The following is a 19,627-nucleotide window of genomic DNA, read 5'->3' as shown; positions in this document are numbered from 1 at the left end:
CTCCATTTGAGACGATCTATGGGCGTGCTCCACCTAGACTCCTTTCTTACTTGCCCGGCAATTCCACTGTAGAGACTGTGGATGTTATTTTACAGCAACGTGACTCAATGTTGCAGCTCCTACGCAACAACCTTCAATTGGCTCAAAACAGAATGAAACTTCATTATGATCGTTCTCATCGGCCATTGGAGTTTAATGTTGGGGATGTTGTTCTACTCCGCCTCCAGCCATACCGTCAATCATCCATTGCCTCAAGAAAAAATCAGAAATTGGCTCCCAAATATTATGGTCCTTTTGAGGTTTTGGAGCGCATTGGCTCTATGGCTTATCGGTTGAAGCTTCCCCCTGATTCCAAATTACATCCAGTCTTTCATGTCTCCACACTCAAGCCATATTATTCTGATTCTGGAAATTTTGAAACGATTCTCCCACCTATTACTGAACAGCAACCTTTGGTTCCCTTTGCTATTTTGGGACAGCGTTGTTGTTCGGGAAAACAGGAAGTCTTGGTCCATTAGAGCCAATCTTCCCCAGCTGATTCCTCTTGGGAAAATGTTCAGGATTTGCTGGCACACTTTCCAGATTTTACGCTTGCGGACAAGCTTCCTAACGGGGCGGGAAGTACTGTTACGAGACCCTTGCAGGTGTATACTCGTAACTAGCAGAAGCAGCAGCCACGTGTAATGCTTATGGAAATTGAGGATTGAAGCAGTTCGTCATGTTCAGTTTCTAGTCTATTTGTTGAATATTTCTTTATGCATTATGTTAGTGTTTCCATTATATTAGGAGGGTATTTTTCAGATTCTGTTATTTCCCTTATTCCAGGAAGTAGTGGCCATGATCAAGTCATGATCCTTTGATGTACCCTATAAATATTTGCATAAACATCAATGAAGAATCAATTTAGAATTTCATTCAGTCTTTGAGTACTTAACACTCAAGAGGTTTAAGACTCCCTCTTTGAGCCGAATCGTTAATGACCCGAGCAAACAAAAAGAAATATAACCCAAACACTCAAACACCTACCCAACCATCTACACTTAGACCCCAAACAAGATCCTTGGCCCGGGACCCTAACAGATCTTATATCCATTAGCCCGTGCTAGTTGGATTTTCAGGAGATGTGATAACCAACTCTATCTTTTTACAATATAAAAGCAGATGAATACAAATATCAAGGTACGTATTCTTACACAACTACTCTTAAATTCAAAGTATTATATTATACTCACCATTTTTTTCAATTTACTATCTTGAGCATCGAAATAGCTATCATAGGCACCAAACACCTCGCTTTTTTTTCTTACAAATTGACCAATCACAATATAGTGTGGTTTCAACCACGTCATATATGCTATTTATGTAATAATAATTCACTTATAATAAATATTCATTACATATAATATATTTATTATTATTTATAATAAATACAAAATATTTATTTTTTAATATAAATTTTAAATTAAGAATTTATATATTTTCTTAATAAAAAATTTTAAAGACTATATTATAATTTACAATTATTTTTTTTCAAATTCAATTTAATTTTATTAATTATAATTTTAACAAATTGAAAATATTTAACTTTATTATATAATATTTAAAATTTTAAATATAAATATTAACTATTTTTACTATGTTATAAGTTATAAAAGGTAAATATATTAATATAGAAAATAAATATTAATAGATGGGTCAGTTGTTAATTTTAAAAATTGTATAATCATAAATTTAATTTTCCCTTCTGTTTAGATACCATCTCTCATATATAAATATGTTGTAATCTCTATTGTAAAATACAAATAAATCTAACCTATCTTTAATAATAAATATTTTTAAATTCTATTTATTTTTTCTTCCATTCAATTTAATAAAATTAATTAACTTAAAATAAAATAGAACGGAATAAATCAAATTTTTTAAAAAAATTTGAAATTAAACTAAATCTGATTAATTGAAGTATTAAATTAAAATTTTAATTTTAATTCTATTATTTCAGGTTTAAAGACAAAAATCAACACCCGATTAGAAAAGGGCTTTAAAGAAAAAAGCCTTATAAAATCGGATTGTTTTTTTCCAGTTCCAATACAGATAGAAAAATCAGAAGGCGGAGAGAGGGAGGTTTCCGTAGCTGAGAAAACGATACAGCCATTACTATCTACTGCCGAAGGTTAGATTTTTTTATTTCTTCTCCTCTTTATTTTTCTAATTTCAGGGAGAGAGAGAGAGAGAGAGAGAGAGAGAGAGAGAGAGAGAGAGAGAGAAAAATAGATTTTTGAAATGATGGTTTTGATTTGTTTATTGATGAGAAAATGGGGTTTCGTTATTTTCTCCTCTGTATTTTTCTAAACCCTAGTGGACTATTCATGTTGGGAATGCATGCAGGAAGTTTCTGTGAGTATATTCAAGTCCTATAATTGTAATTCAATTTTTTTAGTTTAAACCCATACTTTGTATGTGGTAGTCTGGAGAGGCAATTCATGCAACATATATATCTCTTTTAGTTTTTGTATTTAAGGAATTTAATATTTTGATGCCAAAGATTGTGTTTGCCAAACCTTGTTGGCTGTAATGATTTTGTAGCAAGCTTAACTAATGTGATTAATTGCATTTTAGGCAATTTAGAAGACCTTGTCTTTTCAGGTCTGATGATTGAGACTTATAAGCTTTTAATTTCAAAGATTTATATTGGCATTTCAAGGTATTAATTCCCACAATTACAAAATTAGGATTTAAATTACTACTCTTGCTTCTTGTGGAGGAAAGAGTTTTCATAGCGAAAAGAGAAGGGAAAAGGTAGAAATATTGAAAAATTAGGTCACAAAAATAAGGTTGATTCTGTTCAAGGAATTTTGATAGCAAAGCATTTGAGAGGACTGTGAACATTATCCTAAGCACCGGCAAAAGAGGATGGGAGAGAGACAAGTGAAGAAAAAACTGGGTACCAAGCTTCGAGTCAAGTCTATAAAATTAATTAATTTCATATTCATTGATAGACATAATGATCCAAGTCCTTTTGGGATTAGGGTTGGAAACTAGGAAGCTCAAACAATGCTAAATGGGAAGTAAGCTGTGTAGCTGACCCTCCTCCTTTGGTGTTAGGAATCCTAATATTCAATGAACATCAATATGCTAACTAGTAAGCTTTCTGAAGATTATAATGTTTCTGGCCATGATAGAGCTGCTACATATTTGATTCAGGGGACTAGTGTGTTGTGTATGTTTATACTGTGAAAAATGGCCTATTTAGTCAAATAGGACTTTATTTAGGTTATGGATTTTATTGTTTTGTATATATACAATTACAGATAAAGTTAGATGTTTAAATTTGGTAATTTTGTTGCTTGAAATGAATAATTGGCATGCGGATTTGTCAAGCTACTTGAGGATGTGTTAAAGGTTTTCAACTGTTGCATTGGTTTCTAATGTCATTGTCATTGAAGTGATATGTCATATATTTTACATGACTACATGTTGTATTAAACACAGCCCCAGGAAAGGATTATTTTATTTCAAACAAATTGGTCTTAATTTTAGTATAATAGAAATATGCAAGGAATATCTCAAGGCAGACTGCCAAAACTTGTTGAATGCACTTTCTATAGCTGTGGCAGTAGGATAACTCTAGCATTTATCTAATGAGGTTGATGCTCTTGTTTAATTATTCCTCCTTTCTTTAGCTTGCTCAAAATCGGTGCTGTGTTGACCTGTTGGGTGATGTTTTGCTGGAGCTTCTCCACGATTTAGATGGTTTTCAGCTTAACGGGTCCTACGTATTGATATTGGTGTGATGCAGAATATATGGATTCTGATTTGGACTCCTTTGATGATATACTTCTTGAACCAGCTGTTGCCCATGGTAAGTGATGCCCTGGAAATCATGGTATTATTGCGCTCTTTGGGATTATATATATGCATGTAGAAAGGTAATCTTTTTTTATCTATTTCAATAGAGATTACAACATAAACATATTTATACATGAGAGACCGTATCTAGAAAGGAAAGGAAATCAAGCCTATGATCATGCAATCCCTAAGATTAAGCAACTAACACATCTATAACATTTATTTTCTATATTAACATATTTACTTCCTATAACCTATAACATTCTCCCGCAAGTTGGAGCATAGATGTTAATCATGCCCAACTTGTTACATATATAATCAACTTGAGTACCATTTAGAGCCTTAGTGAAGATATCTCCTAATCGTTCTCCAGTTCGGATATGTCCTATTGAGATTATCTTTTGTTGGACCTTCTCACGAACAAAGTGACAGTCAATCTCGATGTGTTTAGTCCTCTCATGAAATACTGGATCGAAGTCAATGTGAATAGCTGCTTGATTATCACACTGCAACTTAGTAGACAGCGAATTTGTGAATCCAACCTCTTACAATAGTTGACGCACCTACAAGACTTCACATACGGCTTGTGCCATGGCTTGATATTCAGATTCAGCACTAGAACGAGGCACCACTTTTTGCTTCTTACAACCTTCCACAAAAACACAATATCCAGTAGTTGACCTTCTATCAAAGCATTCAATATTTGAGTGCCCATGGTTATCATAGAAGAGGCCTCGTCCTGGGGCCTTTCAAGTAGCAAAGAATCTGTTCCAGAGCATTCCACTGAGCAACAGTAGGAGAGGACATAAACCGACTTACCACACTCACTGAATATGCAATATCAGGACAAGTCACCGTCAATTAATTCAGTTTGCCAACTAATCTTCTATACATTTCAGGATATGCAAATGACTCATTGTTTTCTGTGGTAAGTTGAAGGTTAGGGGGGTCATTGGAGCACTACAAGGCTTAGCACCCAATTTTCCTGTTTTTGCCAACAAATTAAGAACATATTTTCTTTGAGATAAGAAGATGCCTTTCTTACACTGCATAACTTCGATACCCAAAAAAATATTTCAAGGAGCCCAAATCCTTTATATGAAACTGTGTTTTAAGAAATTCTTTTAGGGATGTAAAATATGTAATGCTAGCAACATCACTTCCTGTGATAATGATATTATCCACATATACTACAATCATAATTACTCCACTATTAGAATTTCTATAAAACACTGAGTCATTACACTTACTCATCTTCATTCAAAACTGTTGGATCATCTTACTAAACCAGCCAAACCATGCTTGAGGGCTTTGTTTTAAGCCATAGAGGGATTTTCGAAGTCTACAAATCTTGCCTAACTCCCCCTGAGCAACAAAACCAGGTGGTTGCTCAATATAAATCTTCTCCTGAAGATCACCATGGAGAAAAGCATTTTTAATATCTAGTTGATACAAAGGCCAATCATGTGTAGCTGCCAAGGAAATAAATAGTCGAACAGATGTGAGCTTGGCAATTGGAGAGAATGTATTAGAATAGTCAACTCCATAAGTTTGAGCATAACCTTTAGCCACTAAACGGGCCTTGAGGCGAGCAATAGATCCATCAGGGTTTATTTTCACTGCAAACACCCATTTACACCCAATAGCCCGCTTTCTTGGGGGCAAGGACATCAACTCCTTAGTACCATTAGCATCTGGGCCATCGTTTCATCTTCTATTGCAACATGCCAATTGGGATGGGATAAAACCTCAATAACAGTTTTGGGGACTGAAATAAAATCTAAAGCAGTGGCAAAACAACGAGAAGAAGAGGATAATTGACCATAAGAGACAAAAGACAAAATAGAATGAGTGCAAGTACGTTTACCTTTGCAAATAGCAATGGGCAAATCCAAATCATACGGTAAAGGATTAGTGGGAGCAGGATCTGTCGACAAAGAAGCGGGTAGCGGAGCGAAGTCAAAGTCCTCTAAGCGTCTAGAATAAACATGAAAGATGGGAGGGCGACTTGGCACATGAGCGGAAGGTGCAGGAATAGTCTGAGGAGACAGAGAGCGAATAGTGTATAACAAGAGGTCATCTTCCTCCCCCTGGGTGTCATAAACAGATTGGTGGCGAAAAAATGGAGTGGACTCAAAAAATGTTATATCAGCAGACACAAGGTATCGATTAAGATCAGGAGAAAAATGATACCCTTTTTGACATTGAGAGTAGCTAAGAAAGACACATTTGAGTGATTTGGGATCCAATTTAGTAACCTGTGGACGAACATCACGAACAAAACAAGTGCAACTAAAGATACGTGGCTCAATAGGAAACAAAGATTTAGTGGGAAACAATATGTTATAAGGAATATCACCACGAAGGATGGAGGAGGGCATGCGATTGATAAAAATACAATCAGTGGATGCAACATCAGCCCAAAAGCATTTAGGTACATTCATTCGAAATAAGAGAGCTTTGGCTACTTCAAAAAGATGTCGATTTTTTCTTTCGGTAACTCCATTCTGTGAAGGAGTGTCAACACAGGAAGACTGATGAAGAATTCCTTTTTGTAACAAATAAGATTGGAATTCTCCAGAAATATACTCTTTAGCATTATCACTTTGCAATATTCGAATGAAAATATTGAATTGAATTTGGATTTCAGCGTAAAAGGCACAAAAGATAGAGAATAATTCTGAACGACTCTTCATTAAAAATAACTAAGTAGTGCGAGAGAAATCATCAACAAAAGTAACAAAGTACTTAAAGCCAGATTTAGACACAATAGGACAGAGACCCCAAACATCAAAATGTACTAACTCAAAGGGGGACGAAGCCCGTTTATTGACTCGAGACACTGTAGGTAAACGGTGATGTTTGGCAAATTGACAAGATTCACAATTTAAAACAGACAAAGAGTGAAATTGTGGATATAACTTATTCAAATCCGAGAGAGAAGGATGCCCCAAACGACAATAAATATCAAAAGGCGTTAAACGCGTGGAACATACAAGGGATCTAGGTAGTTGCTGATCCAAGACATAAAGACCCTCTGACTCACGCCCTCTACCAATAATTTTCTTCGTCGAAAGATCCTGAAAAATACAATAATCAGGAAAGAATGATACACAACAATTCAGCGCACGAGTGAGTTTACTAACGGAAAGCAAATTAAAGGCGAACTTAGGAAGACAGAACACAGAGTATACAGAAAGGGAAGGGGTTAAGTTGACATGTCCAGAACCCATGACAGAAGATTTAGTGCCATCAGCAAGAGTAACATAAAAAGACGATGCATGAGACTTAAGATTGAACAAAAGGGTAGAATTACCTGACATATGATCGGTAGTACCAGAATCAATAACCCATTTGGAGGATGAAGACACAAGACATGCAGTAGAGTTACCTGACTCGGCAATTGCAGTGATAGAGGAGTTAAAGGATTTTAAAGATGCCTGGTATTGAGTGAATTGTGTATACTTATCTGCAGATATCAAAATTCCCTTATTAGAAGAGGTTTCAGCTGCCATATGCACCATTTGTTAGCACTGATTCTTATTCTGAAGTTTCTGGCATGTCTTCTTTGTATGTCTAGGTTCATGGCAGTAATAACAAATGATTCCACCGGAGTCAGAAGTGGGAATTGCTTCCCCAGAACGCTGAGATCCTTTATCCCACCATTAAAACCTCTCCTGTGCCCACCTCAGTTATGTTGTCTGCCACTATCATTGCGACTAATAAGAGCACTAGGGGTGTGTGAAGGGAGACCTGCAACGTTGATATTTCAAAATCAGACAACACCCTAATAAACACATCATGTAACGCTGATATTTCAAAATCAGAAAGGATCTGTGATTAGCTGTCTCAAATTCTGGAGGGAGACCTGCAAGAAAGCTCATAACAGCCATTTGCTCTCGTTGAGCTTGTTGAGTTTTCACATTTGTACTAAAAGGTATCAAGACATTAAGTTTCTCCTACACTCTTTTAAAATCCATAAAATAGGAGGTCAGATTTCTATCATTTTTCTCAGCTCGATGAAACACCTTACACACATCATAAATACGAGAAATATTCCCTTTGTCAGAATATAAAAATTTCAAAGACTCCATTAATTCTTTAACAAATTCACAGTGATTAATATGATTGATTACCTTACTATGAATAGAATTTCAGATCTGCAAAAATAATCGAGCATCATCCCTCATCCAATCTCTCCTAATTTCATCAATTGCAGGATCCTTGGTAAGATGATAATCCATTCCGATGCTTCGTAAATAAATACGGATAGTCTTACTCCAATCCAAAAAATTAGATTCATTTAATTTGTGTTCCTGTAATTTTAGTTATCACAGGAATCACATTAGCAACAGTGGTTTTAACTTCAGCCATGAGAACAACTAACCCAAAACGATAGCAACAAAAGAAACACAGAATAAGAAAATAGTACCTGGCGTGAGCAGTATCGGTGTGAACAGTACTCGCGTGAACAGTACCAAAAACGCCTCTATCCAACACTCAAACGGCAAATAACCACAGATCTGACAAGGGGGCTGTAAGGCGACTCCGGCGTCCTCCTTAGGTGGGCGGTGAGAGATAAATATTATCCTAGATAGGTAACCCAACAGAACAGGGGCCTTAAGTCTCCAAAAAAAAAAAAATTAAAATTCGACGGGAGAAAAAAAAAATCTCTATGGAAATGGCTCTGTTACTATGTAAAAAGGTAATATTATTTTATCTATTGTAATAAAGATTACAACATATTTATACATGAGAGACCGTATCTAGAAAGGAAAGGAAATCAAACCTATGATCATGCAATCCCTAAGATTAAAGCAATTAACACATCTATTAATATTTACTTGCTATATTAACATATTTACTTCCTATAAACTGTAACAATGCACAAGGTGTGGGTTTAATTGACATTAAGTTTTTTAGCAGCTAGGGCTGCTGGGAAGTTTCAACCAAGGGCTAAGCCACGAGCAAGGAAGATAACATCCACATCACTTCCTTCTGTGCTTCCAAGCAATACCAGGGAAAAGTCTGATTCATCATTCCCAACTACCTTGGACACTACAAAACCTGTTCAGTCTGTTAATCCACTGGATGATAGATTGATAAGTCCAGTTGATTCTTCTTTGGTTTTACCATCGATAGTACTTGGGAGTGAAGAACTCTTGGAAAACAATAAAAATAACCTGAAATGTGAACCATTGAACTCTTCAACCCAAACTGTTGGAAGAAGAGAGGATCTAGCTTCTCCAGACTCTCTGCCTTCAGAGTTTGTGGTGACTGATAGCAGCAACAATGGATATTCTAACTTCTTGTTCATAGAGGTAAATGTTTAAATTTACCCTTTCTTATACCATTCTAGTGCAAATGAATAATTTTAATTACTATACTGAAGTTCAATTCATTTTAGGCAGGTTCCTCTAGGCTTGATTTGGATCCTGTTGATGTCGTTGTTCCTGATACTACTTCAAGTAAAGGTAAGTTGTAGTGTGTACTACTATCATCCTGCATATGAAATTGCACTCTTTCTTATTGCAATATAGTGATAACAAAGGTTTTGCGTAGAGGTACAAAATTTTGCCTCAAAAACTTTGAAGCGTTCAGATGATTCAAATGACCATTTCATTGCAATAATTCCCACTAGCTCTGATACAGCAGAATCTCTTCATTCTGTAGATGTTACTGGTAATGGATCTAAGGTACCAGTATCTTTGTCCATGACTACCTTGGATGTGGCTGGAGAACCTTGGAAAGACAATGATCGGTTGTCCCCGCATGAAAAGGGGAGCTCGGTAACATCAAACCTCTCGCCTGCAAGGGCAGAAAATGCTGGTTCAGTGGCTGCATCATTGGATGGTAATGGTGAATTGAATTCTAGCCTCTTGAAATCAGTAGAAGATGTAAGAATGTGCCCTCTTGTTTTCTTGTATTCATGCATTTCTTTCGCATGAATTCTCAAAACTTGGTTCCTTTTAGGTAGATTCCTTGGGGTTTGATTTGGATCAACCAGATATTATGTTTCCTGAATGCCATGCAAGTGACTGTAAGTTGCACTTTCACACAATTATCATTTTTTTAGGGGAAATAGCAAAAAAAAAAAAAAAAAAAAACACTTTACTCATTTTTACAATTACACCCTGAACCTTTTTTTTCTCGGCAATTGCACCCCAAATTATGGTTGTTGAATTAATTATACCCTACTGTTATTGATGGTTGTTAAACATAATAGACATTCTTAACGGCCGTTAACGGTAGAGTGCAATTGTTAAAAAACAATAGTTTAGGAGATAAATTATTATTATTATTTTTTTTTCTATTTTCTTAAAATTGCAAAATTATAATTTTTTTTTTTGCTCTTTTTAAATTTTCACTCTTAAAATATGATTTTTTTTTTTATCATTTCTCTTAACATTGTATTTTTTTTTTCATGCCAATGGCATTTAAAGTCCACTTAAGGTCCACAGGATGGAGATCGAACAAGAAATCTCGAGATTAAGTGAGATGCCTTTAACTGAGTGAACTAAGCACTCTAAGCCTTAAAATTTTAATATCATTCTATCTTTTTTACCCTTTTTATTTTCAGTTCTTTTACAAGACTTTATTTTTTTTTCTTTCAATAACAAAAAATAAAAATAAGAGAATAATAAATGAAACATATTCTTTTTTCTTTCTTTATTTGTTTTTGAAGAAAAATTTACATTTGAATTAAAAATTTAAACTAGTTACTTTTTTTTTCCTTTCTGTTTATATTTTACTTTAAAAATTGAAATGAATGATGGAAAGAAAAAATGTTTTTTATAATTTTTAAACAAAATATAAAAGATACATGTAATAACAAAGTTAATTTTTTAAAAAAGATTGAAAATAAAAGAATAAAAAATTAGAATAAATTGACAATTTTAGAAAAATAGTAAAACAAATCCCAAATTATACTCATTTTTCCAATTATACCTTGAACTTTTATTTTTTAACAATTCTACCCTGCCTTTAATGGAGTGATAAACAGCTGATGGCAGGGTACAATTAATTCAACAGCCATAGTTTAGGGTGCAATTGTTGAGAAAAAAGTTTAGGGTGTAATTGTAAAAATGACTAAAGTTCATTTTTTTTGGCTATTTCCCTTTTTTATTTCAAATTATATTTTCTATAAATGGGTTGAGTACTACATTATAATTCCTGTTGCAGCTAGGGCTGGTAAAAAATTTCAACCGAAGGTTAGATCCCATCGCAGAAAGGAAATATCTGGATCATCAATGGAACAACCTGCTACTGTTGCCGCTGTTAATTCTCATACAACACAACCTGTAGAGTCTGTTCTTACCATGGATAAACCTGTGGACCCAGTTTGTCCATCCTCACCTAACCTGGACAATGAGAGTAACGAGCCATCAAAAGAAAATGAAGTTTTACTTCCTCATGACAACAATTTGGAATTAGTCAGTCCCTCATCAAAAGAATTCATGCCCAAAGGGGATATGAGCTCCAAAGAAGCTTATCTTGCAGGGTTAGATTCCAACTTTGGTCAAAAGCCTTCTGGTGTTGCAGATTCTCCAATAGAGGTAGAGTTTGATTTTCTGCTTTTATTGCATTTCATCTTGCATGTAGAAGATTTATGGCTATATTTATGGGGAAGATTATGTTGGTTATAGGTCAACTCGTTAGGGCTTGATTTGGACCCTTTTGCTGATATTGTTCTCCCACCAGCTATAAGCAATGGTAACTAACCCTCTGCAATTGTGAGCTTCTGATTTTAAATAGTCTTTATACTTCAAGGAGAGTAGTTATCAATGTTAATTCCTGTTGCAGCGAGGGCTGGTGGAAAATTTCAACCTAGAGGGAAGGCCCGGCCTCGAAAGGTAACATCTGAGTCAAATTCTTTTGCTGTATCCGGTGCTACGGTGGAAGGGCCTGCTAGTGTTGTATCCACTGTCTCAGATAACCTACAGTCTGCTAAATTTATTGATGTTGGAGATGGTAGATTGATGGATTCAGTTTATTCAACTTTAACTACCATGAAAAGCATGGAAAGCAAAGAGGCATTGAGAAATGATGACTGCACAAATTCTGGAGTTCTATTGTTCAAGGTTGACAGAAGTTCAGGATTAGAGAATTCTTCCCATTTAGTTGCCTCTGATGCTTTGCATATAGGTGATATTGATAGAGATCCACATTCTGGGTTGGGAAAATCAATTGGTGAAGTAAGAAAATTGTGCTCCTGTTTATTATGCTTTGCTTTTCATAGTATTTTGACAAATCTTATATTTTCAGAATGCAGACATATTTTCAGGGCTGGAATATATTCATGATTTTGTTACCCAATCCCCGAGGACAGGTGATTTGTGAAAAGTTCCTATAGCCTCTTTAACTATCTCATTTGAGTTTTCTTGCAGTTTGATGGGAAACATTTCTTTTGAGTCTTCTTGCATATTGATGGTGAAACATTTCTTTTTCTCAAGAAATTCCACTTCCTGCTTCAAGTGATGGAACAGAGGAACATTCTAGATTTCCAGCTCAAATTTCCGTTAATTCTTCAGCACCTGGTGCATGCAATGAGGCAACTGAAAATGTTGTGACTTGTAATGAAGCGGCTGTTGAGATTGATAATGGGAAGCCACAGTCAGATGTAAGTATCTGTACTTCTATCATTTCCAGTTCTTGCTTGACAGCATTAGTTTGATTTGGTAATCATTTGGTTAGTTTCAGGAACCAGGGTCCTTCCCTGACTTTGAAAGTCCAGGCATTTTGTCCGAGTCTGCCATTGCATTGGGTATGTTCTGAACTAGTTTCTGGCTGCATTATGCAAACATTCTTTATCTTATTTTTATTTTACTTTGCGCCTTGTACTAAGTCCTTGTTGATTTTAGAATGCTGTACCAGGAACACCCAGCCAAAATCCATGGTACAAAATGGCAAAGAGATACCTAGTACTAGCATTCTTCCAGATGCATCTCCACCAAACACTCAGATTGATCCTTCTGAATCTGTGTACATTGATGTAGGCTCCATTCCTACCTTCCCATCGGAGGATGTTCTTGATTATTCATCCATTAGCTTTGGCAATTTTATTCCTGCGGACCCTACTAGGTCTGAGTTTCCAGTGAATGAAGAACGAACAAACCTGGCAGAAACTTCTTGCTCCAGTGACTTAAATATTTTGCACCACGAAGATGTATCTACAGTGCCTGCAAAGGAGGTAACTTTTGCAGTAAACAAAGTACTCTTCTGAGTTGTGTTGATCTGGTCCTAACTTCATTTTGGTTGATACTCAGAGTTCTAAGGATAGGAAAAGAAAGTCTTCTTCAGCATCATATCTTGCTCAGAATGAAAGTGTCAAATCAGCAAGGCAACTGAGGAAAAGGACCATTGCTTCACAAGTTGTTGATGGGCCAGAGGATGAAGCTCAGGATAGTGATGGCTTCCCTTCTGAACATCGTAATAGTTCTATAGCAGACGGTGATATTGATTATGACTACAGAGTGGATGAAGATAACGATAATGAAGATAAAGTGGAAAATACATCTAGCAGTAGAAGAGCTTCAAAAAAGTCAAAAAAACCTATGGCTGAACAGGAAAAGAAACCTGTTAGTAGACGTAAGAGGAAAAATGATGCACCGGAACAGCCAAATCAACAGTCACGCAAGAAGTTTTCTCATTCCACTCGACGGAAAAGCAGATGTAATTTCAATATTATAAATCAGTTAACTTGAAATATTATGGATTTTTATCTTCATGTTACTTAGTTATACTAATCTACGCAGTAAAAGATTTGCTTAGCATACCAGAGGATGAAATTGATTACCAGAAGATGCCTTTCAAAGATATTATTTTGCTTGCTGGGTACAAGGAGGATTTAGCTGTATGTACTCTGTTTCCTAGCTCTGCTGATGATTATTTTCTCGGAAGTTACTGTGATTTGTTTTATAATAGCATTTGGGTAGCTTATTCATTTTGTGTTTGAAGAATACTGCATTCTAGTTGTTTCTGCTTGACCTTCGTTTCCTCTTTCTTTCAGATTAAAGAGGCAAAAGCTTCTAAGAATTCAACAAAGAAAAGGTATGAATTTAATAATAAGAGGCATATCTAGCTGACCTTTTGTTCTTGATGTACATGTTGTCATCTTTTATGCAATTGCTGCATGTGAATTAACATATATACATGCACCATTCCTGGTATAGATGAAATCCACAGTTTCTTCTGCTGCATGTGCGAGTAACATGAATATTAATTATGTATATCTGTCCTTTATAACTCTATAATTTAGGAGCTGCTAGAATCTAGATAGCTAGTGGAACTGGAGGAAGGCATGTTTTTATGTGATTGTATGTGGGGATTGGAAATATACAGGTTAGGTTGGTTTTAAAAATCTTTTTAATGAATCACCAATATGCTAATTTACTTCTAGTTTTTTATGGAAATTGATCTCTGGAATTTGAAGAATTCAGTACATAAGACAAAACTGTGACCTATAAAACTCTGTGCCTTTGTTGCTGGTATTCAGAAATTTCTTCTATCTGGTCAAGTCCTGTTTGGAGAAGTTTGTGGGATGCTTTTTGGAACCTGCAATTTGCTGCCTCATGGTTTCTCCCAACCATGGTTTTGGGGGAACTTCATTTTGGATCTTTCTCAAAACTGTGGACCAGCAGCATAAGGTTAAAATAGATGAAAAAATAAAAGTGCAATAGCAGTTTGGTTCCTTTGGGAGAAGCTAGTCAAACTATTCCACTCCAATAAAGAGCCTTAGCCTAGAAAATTTTAGCACTTGCTTGCTTCTGAATTGCCCTTATTTGCTGTAAATCCTGTGGTATATCCAATCAATTTATGTTTTGTTTGCCATGCAGCAGTACAAATTCTTTACATGGGGAAGAAGAAGATGATACTGTCACTTCAGAGCAAGATGGAGGCGTTGCTGATGATCAATCAAATTCCTTGTTTAATTGCCATTCTTTCATGGATAAAACACCAACTGCAAGATGGTCAAAACAAGACACAGAGTTGTTTTATGAGGTACCCATGGACCTAATTCTGCATTTCATTTATTTAATTTATATTCTATTGGTAAGTTATGCTTTGTGCTGTGATGTATAATAGCAAAACAAGGGGTGGAAGTCTATCCATTATCTATCTCTAGAGGCATTTACAAATTACAAGTAGGTTGTGCTGCATGGGAGATGGTAATGGACTGAGACATTGGTCAAGTGGTGGGGTTCATTTGTCTTTATACCCTTCTTTCTCCCTTTGGTAAATGGGAAATTTTCACGACTTGTGGTTGTAACTATTTTGGGGATTTCAGATGATTTTCTAATCATCCATATCAATAATGTTTCAGTGTAAAACAAGGTTGTGTGGAGTAGGAGAAAGGAAAATGGCAAGTACCTGCCTCTAGAGTCAACCACATGATATTGCTTGTTAATTATTATGGTTCTGAAGAGGTGTAGTGCATGACTATGGCTAGATATGGCCAGTTTGGTAGCCTTTGTTTTGTTCCAGATATTGAAAGATTATCCATGTGTACAAATTAGATCAACTATCACAGTGATTTCAGTTCTTTAGTTATTCCGACTTTCTGAGCATACATAATAATCAATTTGCTTCTATTATTTTGCTTATTTAACACCATCTCTATGTAGTTGCTGTCACCTTCAAACATCTATTTTTCTTAGATCCAACTGTTGCAGGACAGCCTGCAGGCCTTAGAATTAATATTGAAATTTATGGCTTTGTGAAGGCTAAAATGGGCAGAAATTTAGGTTGAGCATTAGGATCTGTGAATGGATGAAATTGAGGAGCAAATTTAAACAAGAAGAAAACACTTGTGGGCTGTGAACAGTGGAATGGAACTTTTAGGGTTCACACCTAAACTTCCTTAGGCATCACATCCAAGTTTCCGTAGGCATTACGCATATGGTTGGAAGTGTGTTACACAACTTGAAGTCTAGTTGCAAGAATTGGTGACAACTTTGAAACAACATTACAAATGTAGGTATTTTTGTGAACATAAAAATAATAATTAAATTTTTGGACCCTAAAAGTGAACCTTAACCTTTGAAGTAAACTCAAAAAGTAATACTTAACCAACAAGTACTGTAGATGAAGATTCCTATAGAAATCTATATCTTTCTAACAAATATGAAATTACAAAATTGTCTTTACGACTTGAATAAAGGACCAGCAGTTAATATATTTAAATAAAACATGGGTGAAATTGTGAAAGAACTAGAATTACTCTAATTTCCTCAATGAACTTTACATTACAACAGAACCAAAATCCTAAGCCTCTTGAATTTGAATTCCTTGGCTGTGTCACTAACTCGAGAGATGCAGTATCTGTTGCTAAGCAACTTTTGTGACACAAATATAAATGCCAGTTTTGTTTTGATGATTTGAGGAATTGAATCTTCAAATGTCTACTTGTGGCAAAGTTGATTGAACTGAATTTTGTGGGTTTGCTGTTCGGTAGGACTTATAGTTAGGTTGAGCTTTCAATCCTTTCTCTATATCATACATAATTTGGTTGAATACAAAATTTAGATATATTATTGGGCAATAGATAGCTTGGTAGTGAGCTAAATTGCAGCGTTCGAGAAAGAATAATGTTTTTCTTTCTTCCTGGGAATATGTAAATTTTAGACTGGACGAGATCAGATGAAAAAATTATTACGCGAAATGCTTTATTTATTTTATCACTTAGAATAACTAATGAAATTGGCATATTTAAGTGTTGAAGAGTTTTGTCTCTTCATATGGTCCAGTGCTTTGCTGGGCAGCTGCTTGTCTTAAGATTTGAACTGACATGTGCATCTTTTGTGTTCTCTAGGGAATTCGGCAATTTGGGACTGATCTGTCAATGATACAACAACTTTTCCCCGGGCGAACGCGTCATCAAATCAAGTTGAAATATAAGAAGGAGGAGCGTCAACATCCATTAAGGCTCTCTGAAGCCCTGAGCAATCGTGCTAAAGGTGAAACCATTTCTTACTCTTCCAATTTCTAATTTATGATCAAAGTTTAGTTGAACATGACTATCTCTATATTTTTTCAAAGATGAAAACATTCAGCTTTAGTTTCGATAAATGAACATGTCGTCCTTTAAATCTTAGTTTTATGCATTACTGGAGATTTTAGGAAATTGAGAAGTAAAATTCTGGAGTGGGGTTCTTTCTCTAGAGAGGTTTTGGCCTTGTCATCAACAGTGGTTGTTGACAAGCAGTGGGTCCTGTGTCATATTTTCTTGTGCATCTTAAGCTAACATTTCCAACTTCAGAGATATGATTTGATATTGCAATTACACTTCCTGAAAGTGGTTTTGTAAACCAAACCTATAGTTCCATCAGACATCATTGCTTCTACACACATATAGCAAAGGGTGGGAACATAATGTCTACTAATGCTTGTGGCTTATGTTGGACATTGTTTTCAAGCAAGTTATTGGAAGATTCAAGTTGATTGTTCTAAAATGTGGCATTTTGAAAGTTACAGTGTTGTGACCATTTCCTGCTGCAGATCATTCGTATTTTGAAAAAGTGATGGAGCAGCTGCAACAAGTTGCTGCCCAGGAAGAACGGGAATCTAACAGGGGCAACTCTGTCAGTTTGACTGACGATGAGGAGGCCCAGTTGAATCCTGAAACTAATGTAAGCATCTTTTTCTTTACCCTACATTCCTAAGAGATGATATATTTGCTGTTCACAGTTTTATTTCTGGAGAAAAATAACATATCTATAAATGCATTCACGAGGAGCACCCAAATCAGGGGGGAAATTTGTTGGAAGAAATTTTATTAACTATTCCGAAATGATCTAACCTTGTTAGGTTTTGGTCTTAATCTTTTAATCTGCATTGAAGTCTTGATTTGGTATTTAATTGATGACTGCACCCTCATGGTCTCTTTTGTTCTCAAGACTGTATCCTCTTATCCATGATTATGTAATTTCTGCTTTAAAAGTTTGACTATACCACAGCAATATGTTAATTGAATCCTTTCAACTATCCCACTGGCTTATCCCTTGATAAAATTCTACCTAAAATTAGTCTCAAATAAAGGTTAACAGGTTATTGTTGCAAGTATAACTGTGAAAATATAGAACCTTAATATTATTATATTAACTGTCTTGACTCTTGGCAATTAGTTGCTTTGCATTTGTAATTTTATAGTAAAAAATTGATTTAGAAGAATAGGATAGTGCAATTGCAATGCCAGGAACAACCTTGTTTGATTAATGCTATGCATCTTTTACTGCTATTAGCCTTCGAATTTGAAACTATGTAGGGAAGTGCCATTAAGGAGAAGAGAGATGTACCCTCTTGGGACTAGGATTCTTATATGCTATATTTGAATGGTTTCCCCTTTCATAGAGGGAAAAAATATGCACATTTACCAATTCATTTGTATTGTGCTGGCAGGAAGAAGTGGCAAAATCTGATGAGCAGGATGAAGATGTAACAGTTGATCAGGATGGAGACCCTTTGAAGTATGATGAGGATGATGATGACTTTGATATATGGGGCTCATATAAGAGTGAATATTGATTATAAGGTTGAAGATGAGCTTTTTTCTGTAAATTGCCGTTTCTTCCCCTTAATGTTATTTTTCACGGGTAGTATATGTTTGTACTTATTTAATTAGTGCATGGTCAAAATTTTCTGGCTTATGGAAATATTGTCCAAATTCATTAACAAAAGTTTCTCTTTGATCATTTTTCTTTTTCATTCTCACATCATTTTCATTTAACTTTATTGGGAAAACTGCTTAGACTGCTTTAAGCTCTTTTGAAAAGAAAACAAATATTTATCAAACCTTTTCTCATTAAACCTACTTTTAGAAGAATAAGATGAGAAATTAATCATAGGGGATCTTGTGTTGGTACTTTTGGGGAAGCATTCACATTGGGATATGGGCTTGCAGAAAAAGCAAAGCCCTCATTCAACATTTTGATGAAATGAAGAGGATGGTACCAATAAGACTATTATCTTTATTTATTATAAAGGCAGATGAGTTGATCAATTCTTGATTCCTACCAGTCCCCATGTGAAGCAGTTGCCTTATTTCTGGTTGGCAATGGTCAAGAAGCCTACTTAATTATCATGTGGCTGTGACTGACACCTTCATATGAAAGTCTGTCCACCCAATTGTCTTTAAATTTAGGTAGGCGTAAGTTAATTTGTTATTCATGGTTTTGTTTTTTTCGGCTTATATGGATTATTACTATAAGAAATACTCTTTCCATCTCTTATTGATTATTTTGCGCAGTTTTTTTTTTTTTTTTTTTCTTTTGTTTCTCTCCTTTCCGAGTAGAAAGAGCATCTAGAGTTTGATATATAGTAAATGTAGATGTGGAATTTTTAAGTGAGTCTTGAATGTTGATGATCGAAAATGGATGTGATATGGGGTTGAGCTGCTGGAAGGATGTTCTGTGTGGAGTGAAAAGCAATTAAGCCACAAACGTACTTGAGCTGTAACTATAAGAGTTTAAAATTAAAAATTTCATAAAAATTTAATTGAAATAATTTTGTATTAATTTTTTATTTAAGATGGAGAATTTAATTTTTTTTTTCTAAAAATTTGCTATTTAAATTCTAAATTTTATATTAATGATGATCTGATCCATATATTTCGAAAATTAAGTTAATTAATTCATCGATTTTGCTTTCATTACACATGTTAGGTTTTGTCGTTCAATTTTTTTTATTAATTTTAAAATAAAATTATAATTTGTTACTTAAATATAATAATTATTCATAATTATGTTTTTCGCATTTGAAATTAGTTATAGTTTTATTTTTTATA

General features: G+C 35.0%; 1 protein-coding gene across 1 annotated transcript; it reads left to right on the top strand.

Moving 5' to 3' along the window:
- Positions 1-2,026: 2,026 nt before the first annotated feature.
- On the top strand, positions 2,027-18,536 carry LOC110626433. Its single transcript, XM_043961736.1, has 20 exons — positions 2,027-2,170; positions 3,797-3,859; positions 8,773-9,167; positions 9,254-9,320; positions 9,409-9,743; positions 9,820-9,886; positions 11,029-11,402; positions 11,493-11,559; positions 11,650-12,041; positions 12,112-12,175; positions 12,300-12,466; positions 12,541-12,610; positions 12,708-13,036; positions 13,113-13,518; positions 13,602-13,699; positions 13,856-13,896; positions 14,682-14,847; positions 16,658-16,802; positions 17,344-17,474; positions 18,244-18,536. Exons 2-20 carry the CDS (start codon positions 3,802-3,804, stop codon positions 18,367-18,369), a joined length of 3,498 nt encoding a protein of 1,165 aa, XP_043817671.1. The 5' UTR covers positions 2,027-2,170; positions 3,797-3,801; the 3' UTR covers positions 18,370-18,536.
- The last annotated feature ends 1,091 nt before the right edge of the window (positions 18,537-19,627 follow it).

The sequence above is a fragment of the Manihot esculenta genome, chromosome 11 (assembly GCF_001659605.2).
Source record: "Manihot esculenta cultivar AM560-2 chromosome 11, M.esculenta_v8, whole genome shotgun sequence".
Lineage (NCBI taxonomy): Eukaryota > Viridiplantae > Streptophyta > Magnoliopsida > Malpighiales > Euphorbiaceae > Manihot > Manihot esculenta.
The sequence above is the reverse complement of the archived record's forward strand: the minus strand, read 5'-3'. Positions and strand labels throughout refer to the sequence as shown.

Excerpts from the sequence above, each read along its gene's own strand:
- LOC110626433 (XM_043961736.1), top strand. The coding sequence starts at position 3,802 with ATGGATTCTGATTTGGACTCCTTTGATGATATACTTCTTGAACCAGCT. Across the intron at positions 3,860-8,772 it reads TGAACCAGCTGTTGCCCATG|CTAGGGCTGCTGGGAAGTTT; the intron begins GTAAGTGATGCC and ends GTTTTTTAGCAG. Across the intron at positions 17,475-18,243 it reads AGTTGAATCCTGAAACTAAT|GAAGAAGTGGCAAAATCTGA; the intron begins GTAAGCATCTTT and ends TTGTGCTGGCAG.